At 40.3% G+C, this 14,717-nt stretch overlaps 1 protein-coding gene across 1 annotated transcript in view; it reads left to right on the top strand.

Moving 5' to 3' along the window:
* LOC134577234 (carcinoembryonic antigen-related cell adhesion molecule 4-like) overlaps positions 1–8,963 on the top strand; it is a 33,343-nt gene extending 24,380 nt beyond the window's left edge. Inside the window, exons 4-6 of the mRNA XM_063435913.1 lie at positions 4,629–4,690; positions 6,415–6,447; positions 8,426–8,963. Coding sequence (XP_063291983.1) covers positions 4,629–4,690; positions 6,415–6,447; positions 8,426–8,473 — 143 coding nt within the window. The 3' untranslated portion in view covers positions 8,474–8,963. The remainder of the gene's footprint in view (positions 1–4,628; positions 4,691–6,414; positions 6,448–8,425) is intronic.
* The last annotated feature ends 5,754 nt before the right edge of the window (positions 8,964–14,717 follow it).

The following is a 14,717-nucleotide window of genomic DNA, read 5'->3' as shown; positions in this document are numbered from 1 at the left end:
GGAATAGTAATACTTAACACACCACTCCTATCAGTTTAATCCCTGTTATGTGCTTTTTTTTGGTTTGGTTTTTGAAGCCACAGTGCAGCACCAGAGGCCAGAAAAATTAGGCATGTACACATGCCTGAAAAATTAGGTATTGTTGCAGGTATTGTTAGTGCCCTAAAACATTGCGGCTTGAACCCTAGTTGGTGGCGGATAAGTCCCGCAAGTCATCCGGCACCTGACTGTAGTGGCGGATGGTTGAGAGGGGGGAAGGAGGACAGCAGTGGTTGACGTGGCTGAAGATGCTGGACCAGGAGGAGGATGGCGGCTTTGAGTTTGTGTGCTGCTTGTACTCATGTGTTGATCCCATAGGTGTTTGTGATGTGCGATCATGTGCCTACGCAAAGCAGTTGTACCTAGGTGGGTGTTGGACTTCCCACGACTCAGTTTCTTTTTGCACAGGTTGCAAATGGCATTGCTGTTGTCAGAGGCAGACACACAAAAAAAATGCCACACTGCTGAGCTCTGCAATAACGGCATTCTGGTGGTGGCAACAGCATGCGTTGATTGGCTGACCCCGGGTGACCCCCCCCTGATCCCGGGTGCCGATGGATGCTGTCTGACTGTGCCACTAGCTTCTTGCAACGACCTCCCCCTGCTTCCAACTCGTCTCCTCCTCCTCCCTGTCTCCCCATCTGAACTTTCCCCCTGTTCTTCTTCTCTTCTAGCGGGCACCCACGTGACATCCACGGACGCATCGTCATCATCAACCGCTTCACTTGTATCTGACAACTCAGCAAAGGAAGCAGCAGCGGGTACAACATCATCATCATCACACCGTACGTCCATGTGTGTAATGCTGCCTGACTGAGACATATCCCTGTTATCTACATCCTCTGGCAATAATGGTTGCACATTACTCATTTCTTCCAACTGATGTGTAAATAACTCCTCTGACAGATCAAGTGAAGCGGCTGTGGTGCTAGTGTTGGTGGTGATGGCGGCAGGTGGGCGAGTGGTAACTTGAGAGGTGCCAGAAAGCTAAGCTGGAGGAGGATGGTGCGTCAAGCTTCCGAGCGGAAGCTGTAGAAGATTGGGTGTTTTTTTTTTATTAGTGGTACTATGCGTGCAAGCTACTGTGACAACAGATATGAGTGGCACTGTGCACTGGCAGAAGTTGGCAGAGTAGACGCTGTAGGCCTGACAGACACGCTTGCAGACAATTAACTGCTATTCAATCTATTACAGTCAAAATTTTATTTTTTTATAAATGTACACTACAGTCAAAAAAGTTTTTTTTTTTTTAAATGCAAGCTATTGTGACACCAGATATGAGTGGCACTGTGCACTGGCAGAAGTTGGCAGAGTAGACACTGTGAGCCTGAGACACACGCTGGCAGGCAGGCAGGCAACTGCAATTAGATTACACGGGAAAAAAAAAAGCAGACTGATGTTCTAGCCCTAAAAAGGGCTTTTTGGGGTGCTGTCCTTACAGCAGAGATCAGATGAGTCCTTCAGTACTGTAGTGGACACTGAATACACTAGCCTAGCTATCGATTTCCCCATTAAATCAGCAGCAGCTACACTGTCCCTCCTCTCACTAAGAATGCAGCTTCCGAATGAATCTAAAATGGATGCTATCCAGGAGGTGGGAGCGTCTGGAAGGGAGGGTCTGCTGCTGATTGGCTGGAATGTGTCTGCTGACTGTGAGGTACAGGGTCAAAGTTTACTCAATGATGATGAATAGGGGGTGGACCGCACATCGCATATGTTCGCCCGCCGTGGTGAACGCAAACAAGCTATGTTCGCTTCGCCAGGAACTATTCGCCAGCGAACCGTTCGGGACATCTCTAATGACTGTGTTTAACAATGCAGAGTTATCGATAAAGTTCAGTATATGATTTAGGTTTGCAAAGTTTTAAATTGGTGGGTGCTAGACTCCACCTGAAATTTAAATCTGACCTCTATCTTTGTAAAGGCCACCTCCTGACCTTTTGGACACTGCCCATATCTAGGATCACTCTAGGCACCACAAAACACTACAGTGTGTTGACATGGCTATAGTACTAGGAGTATCTTGTGTCATCCCCTAGTAAAATGTCAGTTTTGAATGGCTTAACTCTCATTAATGCATGAATTTCCACTTGGACACTAGTGACATCAGTTCAAACAGGGTTTGAATGAAATGCAATGAATTGAACCAGAAGTACTGCCAGAGCAAAAGTCTCTCCGTAACACACAATAAATTTCCCACGAGCCAACTCTAAATATATTCTTGTCTTGACTCCGATAATCAGTCTGCTTACTTTGAGACTCTGAAGAGCAGAGGTCTTTGATCAAAGTGTCATGTCCCTGAGCAGGTCAGTAAGGAGACGATTGCCAGGGTTATTGGTTGAAACTTTATTGGTTCTTTTAGGCATATCAATTAACTTGAGAGAAATAAGAATAAAGACAATATGCCACAAAATAGGATATCTTGAGTGAAAAAAAAAGCAAAAAAAAGTGTTTTATATTCAAGTAGGATTAAAGTTATTCTAGTAGATAGCATTTTGGGGAATGCGACAATGCAGCCAGGTTCAGAATGACTCAGGGTTGAAGTAATAAGGCAGGTAAGTTCCTTCAGGATTTATACAATGCAAGTAATTACTGGATGATGAGAGTTGAAGTAGTTGATGCAGGTAAATACCTTTCAGTATAAGGCAAATACAGGTTGCTTACAGGAACATGCAGAGTTGAGGTAGTTCAAGCAGGTAATTATCTACAAGTATAAGGCAATACAGGATGCTTACAGAAACATGCATAGTTGAAGTAGTTCAAGCAGTTAAGTATCTACCAGTATAAGGCAATACAGGTTGCTTACAGGAACATGCAGAGTTGATGTAGTTCAAGCAGTTAAGTAGCTTCCAGTATAAGGCAATACAGGTTGCTTACAGGAGTCAGGATCAGAAGTACTTCGTTGGAACACTGACTTCAATGTCCAGGCCCCTTGTGTCATAGGGTGTGGCCTTTTATAGCTGAGTTGATTGAAGTCTCTCCAGGTAAGAGCCTGAGATGTCTAGTGCCTTGGGAGGCCACTAGAGGTGAATATAAGGAAGTTAAATTAAAGGGGCAGTAATAAATTAAAGTCTTACATGTCAGTTTTGGAATCTGACACAAAGATAGCATGTCTTCATAACAGTCTGACATAACAGTGTTACCCTTGCAGTGTTTATAGTTGTATGCCACAGAATCATGTCTTGAGTACTATGAATGTAAGATACTATATAGGCAGCACATTACATGAACAGCCTTGCATCAAATAGATATGATATTTGTCAAATAAAAAATGGAGGATCTGGGAACCTAAGTGTGACAACACAAAACATTTCAACAGTGACACTCTTTCACATCTTGCCATATTTTATTCCATTTGCATTTTAGACCATTTTTATAACTAAATGATACGCTGTTTGTGTAGTTCACAAAACATATACTGCCAAGGTTTTTTTAAAGGTAGAAAGTGGTGATGTGGGATTAAAAGTACAAGTAATAGACCAAAAAATAAAAATTACCGTTAGTATTGGATACACTATTACAATGTAATATGTCTTAAAGTAGTTCTCTTCTATATAAACCATGCCAAAGTATTGTGATAAAATCTTCAAATTGTAATGCACTTAAAAGAATAAAAAGATTAATGTAGTGTAAAATGTAACACCATTACAAAATTTGCAAGGTAACATATTGCACTTACAAGACAAAAAGTGCTGGTGAAATAAACAGCGTTAAAAGAGCATCTAGTCTAAAAGGGCCCCTCCAGCTGAAGCAGCAATAAATGAACCTCTAGGCTAAAAGTCAGTCTGAATGCCGTCCGGGATAAAAGTCAGAAGATCTGTCTCTCATACACAGGGATAGCGGCTTTGGTTCAAAGGTACTCTTTATTACTGGAGTTCGGAATGCAGAGAAAGAAATCTCCGACCGGTTTCGTCCTATGTACTTTCACAAGGAGAGCTGCATAAATGTCCTCCTTCACAATCTCTTTAAATATCCCCTCCGTAAGGTTTGCCACCACATTCCACAAACTCCATTTTAACCTCTAATCATTGTCTCACCAGACTCCTTTTTACCTCTTTACTAGTATACCAGCTTTTATATTATATAGTATTCTCTGCAAACATCTCCTTTTCACATGAAAACTCTGTCAAATCACCCTAAATGCAGCTATGGAGTCTGTGGACCTTGATATACAAAGTAGATGTGGCAGATGCTGTCATTTTGATGTAGAGATAAGGTAGGAGACTGAAGGACAGGTTTACAAGACATGCCCCTTATTCTGGTCTGCATGATCTTATGTTCTCATAACAGTTTGGTGGCAAGAGACTTATCAGTGGTTTGGCATATCCTACTTGTTTATAGAGCTGCTGATGGTAAACAAAAATACAGAATGTTTGCTGTCACAGAGCCTTTTGATATTATTATTTTGTAGGTAGCATAGAGTGTAGTCAGTAGTTGTATTGATTTATAATGTCTCTAATTATGTTATTATTTGCTAAATTGCACTGTAAAGTCAATGTAATATATGTTGCTTGCTAGGAGAAGTTAATTTACATTTGTCCTGATATGAACATTAGAATCTTCTAATTCTATTTATGATTATCCTTTAGAAACGTATGATGATGTACAAGGACCCTTACCAGAGTATTATAACGATCATAGCAATTCACAGGTAGGTGAGTGTTTGTTTTGTGTATAATATATATTTTTCTTGTTAGATCATCTTGAGTATTAATGTATAATGAGGAAGTGAGAGTGTTGGAATATATATATTTTTTGCATTGATTTAAATGGATTCATATGCCAAAAGTAAACAACACTTTTTCAAGTCAAATTATATTAAAAACACTCTCACCAAAATTCACCCAAACCAGTGTCTAAACAAATCGCTTATTTGGAACATATTTTATTTACTTGGTCTATACTTATTAACAAAAAGACATTATTCCCCAAGTATTTCCCCAAAAAATATTTATAAAAATGTTCATCACTGTAAGAAAAAAAATGAAGACCTCTTAAAATAATTGATCATTTCTTTGCCATGTACTTCTTTTTAACCCCTTAAGGACACATGACATGTCATGATTCCCTTTTATTCCATAAGTTTGGTCCTTAAGGGGTTAATATAGCAATCTCTTGTTTATCCTGCAATCTCTTTGCAGAGCTGGGAAGAGGCCACCATGATACAGACACATTTTGTTCACAATAACATCTCCAAAATGTAATTCATAACACAGGTTATATGGTGTTCTTTAACAATGCATGATTTTAAGCTTTATCCAATCAGATAGTTACACCTTGTCTTAATGTATAGAGAGGGAAGTAAAAGGTGGGTGAGGAGTTTGGATTTTCCTGCTGTTACTTGACAAACAGCAGTAAAGGAGTAGGGTGTAGGAAAGAAGGTATAAAGTCCAAACTTGTAAATAACCATAAAGCTTTCTATGCTGAAACTTTGAAACTTAACTAACATATTAAATATCAAAAAGCATATAGATATTCACATTCCATTAATCACCATGGGTAAAAATAAAGCTGTGGTCCATAACTAGCACAGCATTAGCATTCTGTGTCTGATGGATTGAAATATACAGAGTTTAATTAAATGTATCCTGAGCTTACTCATCATAGTAATTATTAGAGACTAGATTAACTTTCACCACTCTCTCATGGCATACAACATATCATGCTTCCACGTAATGTCACATAGCGCTGTCCATTGGAGATTTTCTTTTAAACTTTATCCATTCTATCTATGGTAGTTCTGCACAGATAGGTAAGGCCTCATATGGACGACTCTGACAGCCAGAAACAAGAAGTCAGTGTCAAGGTGTTGGACTAGATAACCCAATATTGAAATCTTGGGACTAAGATCTTCCAGTTTCCTCGGTGGTTTATGTAGAACTTCTCTATCCATTACAGTGGTGGAGGTGGAGGAGCAGGCAGCGACGTGGGACATGTCGCTGCCTGAGGTTAGTGACTGAAGGGGTTTTTACCCCTTCAGTAACTGGGGATTGGGGGGGTGGGTGGGAGAGGGAACCTCCAGTGCCAGGAAAACGGATTGTTTTCCTGGCACTGGAGATTCCCTTTAAGCAACAGTAAATTATTTTCCAATGCATGCCTATAATTGACAAAATAAGGCCCTCAATTATCTTGCTGGAAAACGCCCTAGTCCAGCTTATTTTCAATTAAGACATTTTAATTGAGTTGTTAATTTGCAGCAGCATAATGTTTAGTAAATCATTTCCTATGTTTTAAGAATTTAAATAATATAACAGGGGTAGCTTTCTAATATTAATGATTTACACCATGTACCTCTTTCTTTTAAGCTCTGTTATGCGTCTGGCTACCACATGTATAAATTCTCATCTCTTACTTGCAATTCATTTTAATCCTCAGGCGCTGGCTGACAGTGAAGATTCAACTTACACGGTAATATTATTTTGTCTTAATATGTGGACATCTGATTTTGTACCTTAAGTGACTGATTACATCCACATTGACATCTTATAGTCCAGATTCCCATCAAAACCTTTTTTTCTTTTTAACAATACTAATGACATTTGAATGTGGAGCAAAGCACAAATGTGAGGGCAATATCTATCAAATGTATTTCAGTTCCGATTGTGTCCAGAATATGATTGGAGTGTCCTTTTAATTAAACGATATACTTTTTAGATAGAGAGGAAGTGCACACAGCTTAATCATGGAATACTCTAATCAGGGAAGGTAAATTCCCAATGCATCAAGTAATTTTAGAGACAACTGTTTGGGCACACCTGTGGTTTCTTCAAAGAGGCTGTAACAGTCACCTGGGGACTTATGTAACAGTTTAACAGGAGTTGGAGCCCAGATGCAGGAGATGGCACAGGGAGGAGGCAAAAAACAGAAGCGCAGTAGAGATTAAGGGGAAATCCAAAGGCAGGGTCAGACGAGAAGCAGAAGTCAGGGCTGGCAGCGGAGTGACGTAGTCGGTAATGCAGGCAGAGGTCAGAGTCCAGGAAATCAGTCAGTAGCGAAGCAAAGATCCGTCAGGAAACACCAAACAGGCAAAAAAAAAAGACCAGATGCTAGGTTATCAGGCAGGGCTGACTTTTACAGCCTGCAAATTAGATGCAACTGACCCTAATTGGAAAAAGGCTACAGGTGGATCAGCACTGCTTAATCCAGGCAAGGGATCAGGAAGCAGAATAATGCAAATAGAAATTGAAGCCCCCTGGTGGACAGCAAGGCAGAGAACCTGACTGAGATGCTGGAGCCTTGAGTTCAAACCCAGCCAGGTCTCTTAAAGGGGCGGCCACACATTGCTGTCTGCAGGGCTTGGGCTGTGCCATGACAGAGCGCCCCCACCACGTGCAATCTCCGGGGGTGAACAGACAGGGCTTCAACTACAGGATCCAGTTCAGGCTTAGACAGGGAATCCAGGTCTGTATATGCATCTGAATCATCAGGATCTGAGAGTGTTGGAACATTTTGTGATTCTTCAAGAAGGCAGTGGAGGCAAAAATGGGATGCAGCTCTGGCCTTAAGAGCCTGTTCAAAGGCATTTAGATCTTCTCTGCAGGCCATGGTTCCATTTGAGGCAATTACATAGCCTGGAGAAAAATCCTCTCTGTTGGAGCAGGAAATGTTAGAGGAGACAGAGGCTGGGGATTGGAAGGTAGCCACAGCAGCCTCCTTTTGAGGCTCTGGAACAGGAGCAGGGTTAGCCAGGGCTGTGATGGTGCCATTGGTCTCCAGAGATTCATGCATGTGTGCATCACCACCCTAAGACAAGTAAAATAAAATATTTTAATAATGTAATCCAATCCATGGACATACGGCAAGCAATGGCTATTTTTGTCTGATACCATACCCCTTAACTCCGGTGTGCAGAGAATCAGGATGTCATTGGGAGGGACATAAAGGGGGTGGGCGAGTGATGCAATTATGTCACTAACTCCACCACAAAAGACAGAGACCCACTCAAAAAGGGGGCAGGTCCTGTCATGTTAATGGCAGGTCAGCTTGGTGTGAATATACACCAGGCTGCCTGTCCACTGAGGCACACCCTACAGAGAGCACTGTTTCTGTGCCCCCTGCAGGGCCCTGGTGCCCTAATCATGGTGTGAGCACATCTATTGACGCACTTGTGCTGTGATTGTTGGGGACAGTTTCTTGGTGTCCCCAAAATGGGACACCAGTAAACAAATGTGGATGGTGGGATGGTGGGATAGTGGGATGGGACCTGACAATTGGAACTGTACTGCTGGATTTTGGATGGTTGGGAGGCATGTGATACACATGGAGCAAGCTTGTATGGAGCCTGAAAACCCTAACAACAGAGAAATGTATAGATTAAAATTAACCAAGTGCTGATTAATATATTTCATGTCTTTATATTTATAAACATTTTGTCTGTTTCTTGTAGGGTATGCAATTTGCATATCAGAGCTCATACAACAAGTTACAGAGATGACAGTGAGACTAAAATCCCGAAGAAAATGTACCGATTGCTGTATGTGAAAGAAGAAAATAATGCCAAGGAGTTAATAATAACAGAAGCCTGAGTGTTTTTATTGTAATTGACTTTATTTTTCAAATTGCAAAAGATAGATTTGGCCGAAATAAGGTTTGCAGTTGTAAACCCAAAAAGGTGAAAAGAAAAGACAAGATGCTATACATACTGGGTCAGTATCAAGCACTAGGTGCAAACCTGTTCATCAGCAGGGATATACAATGGTCAAGAGGTCACCCATTGAGACTTAAAGAAAGACATGTTCACTTACAGCAGAGGAGAGGGTTCTTTACAGTAAGAACAATAAAGATGTGGAAATTGTTTAAGGAAATTATGTAGATATTTCATAAAACAGGCCTGGTTGTTTTTTTGGAAACACAAAATATTCAAAAGTAATAATTGGCATGCATGTGGATTGTTGATCCAAAGTTGTTGAACCAAGGAGAAGTATTTTGCCATTATGAAGTCAAGATTGATTTTTTTTACCCCCTTTTTGTGGCATAATTGGCAATGTAATTTTTTTTTTTTGGTTCTTTTGGATCAACAGGATGAAAATATATGATTTATGTGTTTTAAAAGTTGGACTCAATGGACTACTTTTCAATCTAGATTACTGTGTTACTATGCTTCAAGCCTGCCATAAAAACACCTAGGTATCCAGTCAACTACTGGCTTATTATGCCTTTAATTTAAAGACAAAACAAATAATTTTATGAACTGTCATGAAGGGATAATGACAAATCATATGCGTGGGAAGAGAATTAAATGAACATAGAACGTCTGTCATGCTACACTTAATTTTGCATGTACGACCATGTACAAAGTCATGCAGCATTACAAGTTAATTAATGGTATCAAAAATGACAGTACTATTTCTGCTTCGATAATGGTACACTTGATCCATTTCGACTTTACTATGAGTCTCATGCTAGTGATCTGTGGCGACTACAGTAATCCAACCACATTCAGCTCATATTGCCCGAGTAAAAGTCATTATAAAAATGCTAGGTCTTCTGATGCAGAAAAAAATATGTATTAATTTGTGACAATAAACTATTTTTGTATCTTTTCTATTGAGTGTTGCTTTACATTAATAGTTTAACCCTGCAATGTAGTCATTACAGTTTATAAAAAGAAAAAATTAATATGTCAAATATGGCAAATGTTATGATTAATTGGTGTGAACATTATAATGGGGAACTGGGGAGGTCCTCGTTCGGGAAACGAACGAGTCGGGAAACAATCCACGAACACTCCCCCTGGCTGACTGCTCATTAATTGTTTCCATTGCATTTTGACACCATGTTGCGAGGTGTGAAGGTTCTAAACTACCATTCTAAATAGAGTATTGGGGTGGTGTAAGCTTTCTTGTAATTTCTACATTTGGTAATAGGGGAGAGAACATGGATGGGATGAAAACATGTTACCTCCGCTATTTCTGGTTACCTCCGCTATTTCTCTTCCTTCACCTGAGCAGGAACCATTTAGGGCATAAAGAGACCCATTTCCCCCCAGTAACTGGACGACACACAGTTCTGGAGGTATGCTTATTTGCCACACACGGCTTTTAAGCAAAACCCCATGCAAGGGGTGTAACACACCACATACAATGTTCACTCCCAGGATCCTTCCCAGGAACCTAGCATGGGAAAAGGCTTGGTCCCTTTGTCGCCAAAACCCAAAACAACAGGGTTTCCCACATCTGGGGACAGGGGTCTTCATCCTATGAGCCTCTGTACCTGGGAGACCAAGCATGGGAAAAAGGGACCGTCCTTTTGTCTTCCAGGCACAGAGAGCCCGCCCACGGCAAAAGAACTAGTCTCTTTGTCCCAGCGGGCACCGCAAAGCCCGCCAAACTCACCAGTGCCCCAGAAGTGCCCACACCAATCTCAGGGACCCTCGCAGCGGTACCTCCCTTGACCAGGATCCGCTCGCGAGGTCTCTGTGTTAAACCCTGCAAGGTAAGCGTCTCCTTTCAGGCTGCGAATGCTCCCCCTGGACGGCATTCGTCTGTACAAAATGGAGGCCATCTAGGGATGCATTCATTAATTACTTCCCTTGCAGTTTCACACGTATGTTTTGATTAATTGGTGTGAACATTATAATGGGGAACTGGGGAGGTCCTCGTGCGGGAAACGAACGAGTCAGGAAACAATCCACGAACACTCCCCCTGGCTGACTGCTCATTAATTGTTTCCATTGCATTTTGACACCATGGTGCGAGGTGTGAAGGTTCTAAACTACCATTCGAAATAGAGTATTGGGATGGTGTAAGCTTTCTTGTAATTTCTACATTTGGTAATAGGGGAGAGAACATGGATGGGATGAAAACATGTTCTCAATATTATTATTTATTTATTTATTTATTAAAAATTCTTAAGAAACGCAGTCTTATTACCCATAGGGTCTCGATGCGCATACCAGCAATCAAAAACAAGCAAAACAATATCCAGCACACAACAGCATTATAATCACATGCATTTGAACCAGGTTAATATGTTAATCTCTATATCTGAAATATAGTTAGATTAAGGGTACATGAAAGTCAGTTCCTCTCTGTTTTACAAACAGAACACTTCGTCTTCAGCAACCAACACCATAGTATGGAGTGCAAACAAGGGAGAGTCACTGGGATTTTTATATTGACAAGTATGTTTGATTAAATACACAGTGTTAAGTTGTCATTGCATTGTAAATGTGATGTAGAATATGCTTGATAGGAGGAATATAAAGGCATTAAAAAAACATATAAAAAAAATGAAACGTCGACCTTTTATTAATTTATGAGCTATTTTTTTTTTTTTAAAGTCCCTTAAGTTTATTAACTGTTAAAGGCATCAATTTAATATTTTTGGATAAGCTGTTTAAAATATTTTATATTTTTGGATTTACTTTTCAGATGGTTTTAAAATAAAAATATCAATATGTCAAAAATATCAACAATTACATATTAAATAATCATAAATATTTCAAAGTATTAAACCATTTTTCATTTAAAAAGCGTATTCAAAAATGTTAAAGTAGAGTCAAATGTATTTTCTTCTGTGTGGTTAGTTTCTAAATAAGGAATTGTTGTTTCTAAATACCGTATATACTCGAGTATAAGCCGACCCGAATATAAGTCGAGGCCCCTAATTTTACCCAAAAAAACTGGGAAAACTTATTGACTCGAGTATAAGACTAGGGTGGGAAATGCAGCAGCTACTGGTAAATTTCTAAATAAAATTAGATCCTAAAAAAAATATGTTAATTGAATATTTATTTACAGTGTGTGTATAATGAATGCAGTGTGAGTGTATGAATGCAGTGTGTGTATGAGTGCAGCGTGTGTGTATGAGTGCAGCGTGTGTGTATGAGTGCAGCGTGTGTGTATGAATGCAGCGTGTGTGTATGAGTGCAGCGTGTGTGTATGAGTGCAGCGTGTGTGTATGAGTGCAGCGTGTGTGTATGAGTGCAGTGTGTGTGTGTATGAGTGCAGTGTGTGTGTGTGTTGCAGAGCCCTGGTGGGGGGTGGGCATTTTTTTTATTATTATTATTTAATTTAATTTAATTTAATTATTATTATTTTTTATTAATATGTATTATTTAATTTAATTATTATTTTTTATTATTACTTATTATTTAATTTAATTATTATTATGTTTTTATTATTACTATATATTTTTTTCATCCCCCCTCCCTGCTTGATACATGGCAGGGAGGGGGGCTCTCCTTCCCTGGTGGTCCAGCATTGGCAGTTCAGTGGGGAGGAGAGGGGGGGCTGGCAGAGCTGTAACTTACCTGTCCTGCAGCTCCTGTCAGCTCTCTCCTCCTCCGCGCCGTCCGTTCAGCTCTTCTGTCAGCTCACACTGTAAGTCTCGCGAGAGCCACGGCTCTCGCGAGATTTACACTGGGAGCTGACCGAGGTGCTGAACGGACGGCGCGGTGGAGGAGAGAGCTGACATGAGCTGCAGGACAGGTAAGTTACAGCTCTGCCAGCCCCCACAGCCCCTGTCTGTATTATGGCAATGCAAATTGCCATAATACAGACTATTGACTCGAGTATAAGCCGAGTTGGGGTTTTTCAGCACAAAAAATGTGCTGAAAAACTCGGCTTATACTCGAGTATATACGGTAAGTCATTCCCACCCAAGAAAGGTTTGTTCTTATGATTTAAGGTTGTTCCTACTGGATTTTTAAATTAATCTTTTAGCTTATTAATAATGAAAAGAGGTCCAAGAAAAAAGTTACCACTCTGAAACAGTGAGAAGTAATGTTGTTATGTGTAAATATAAATCCTTTGAATCTAATCTTCTACCAAAAGAATGATTGGCAATAATTGATTATTTATGTGCAATGGTGAGGTTCCTAGCATTTGTTAGATCCTGGTATGGCAGCTGGTACTTCCCAAACCAGAGTCTCTTCTATCTGGCAGTAGCTAGGTATAGGTCAGGAAAGGGCACAAGGAAGCAGTACCTTATGGGTGTCCTCAAACTCGTATGGTGGTGAGTCAGTATGGAAAATATGAAGACAGAAAACAGAATATAGTGTAGTATAGTCTATAGGTGGTGAGGTAAATTAATAAAAATGACACAATTTTTTGGAGCTTATGTTCAGCTCCAGATATATGTGCCTGGGTGGTATGATCCCAACCTGTGGATATGTCGTTCAGCTTGATTCCTTGTAGATGGTAGGTCAGGGCCAAGCGTCAGTTAGAGTGTCGAGCATTTTTCTCTCCAATTTTCCTTCCAAATTGTAGTGTCACAGATATTCACCAAATACATAAAATGAGAATAAAAGCAGAAAAATAGTGCTGTCTAGTTTGTTGTTATCAAAGCAAAATAAAAGGAGGTGTACTCACAAATGTAGAGCAAAAAATTAGGTTTTTGCTCAATCCTGTGTAGCGTAGTTGGCTTCCTCCCCACCAAGGAGGACGTCCTCAAGGATGGCATAGCATGCCCACCGTCCTTAAGGGGTTAAAATTTTAAAATTTTTGTAGTTTACTACCTTTAAGTCACATGACCTGTGACATCACCTAAGCCTCTTATTCTTAATTGTGGAGGCTATTTAAACAGGACAGGTCCTCATGTACTGTAACACTTTGAAAAAAGCACCTTTGGGTGAAACACATTAGTGTTTTTATGTTACTGGTTTTATTATCTTTTTTTCTGTTTTTATTATCATTTTATGTATTTGATGAATATCTGTGACACTGCAATTTGGAGGATAATACCCATGAACGCTCGACACTATGACACTTGATCCTGACCAACCATCTACAAGGAACCAAGCTGAGCAACATACAGTGAGTTAAAAAAATTTTTGGTCCCCTGTTGATTATGAACAGTTGCCCACTGACAAAAAAAATGCTCAGTCTATAATTTTAATGGTAGGTGTATTTTAACAGTGAGAGACAGAATAACAAAAACAAATTTTAGAAAACCGCATGTCAAAAAAGTTATAAATTAATTTGCATGTTAATGAGTGAAATAAGTATGAGGGATTTTGTCCAACTCCTCTTTGCAGATCCTCTCCAAGTCATTAAGGTTTCGAGGCAGACGTTTGGCAACTCGAACCTTCAGCTACATTAGCAGATTTTCTATGGGATTAAGGTTTGGAGATGGGCCTGGACACTCCAGGACCTTAATGTGCTTCTTCTTGAGCCACTCCTTTGTTGCCTTGACTGTGTGCTTTTGATCATTGTCATGCTGGAATACCTATCCACAACCCATTTTCAATGCCCTAGATGAGGGAAGGAGGTTCTCATCCAAGATTTAACGGTACATGGCCCCATCCATCATCCCTTTGATGCAGTGCATTTGTCCTGTCCCCATAGCAGAAAAACATCCCCAAAGCATTATGTTTCCACCTCCATGTTTGACGATGTGGATGGTGTTCTTGGGGTCATAGGCCGCATTCCATCTCTTCCAAACACAGTGAGTTGAGTTGATGCCAAAGAGTTTGATTTTGGTCTCATCTGACCACAACACTTTCACCTAGTTCTCCTCTCAATCATTCAGATGTTCATTGGCAAACTTCAGACGGGTCTGTACATGTGCTTTCTTGAGCAAGGGGACCTTGCGGGCACTGCAGGATTTCAGTCCTTCACGGTGTAGTGTGTTACTAATTGTTTTCTTGCTGACTATGGTCCCAGCTGCCTTGAGATGATTAACAAGATCCTTTCGTGTAGTTCTGGGCTGATTCCTCACCGTTCTCATGATCATTG

This window comes from Pelobates fuscus, chromosome 11, assembly GCF_036172605.1.
Source record: "Pelobates fuscus isolate aPelFus1 chromosome 11, aPelFus1.pri, whole genome shotgun sequence".
Taxonomy (NCBI): Eukaryota; Metazoa; Chordata; class Amphibia; order Anura; family Pelobatidae; genus Pelobates; species Pelobates fuscus.
Note: the sequence above shows the minus strand (reverse complement) of the source record. Positions and strands in the feature narration are given on the sequence as shown.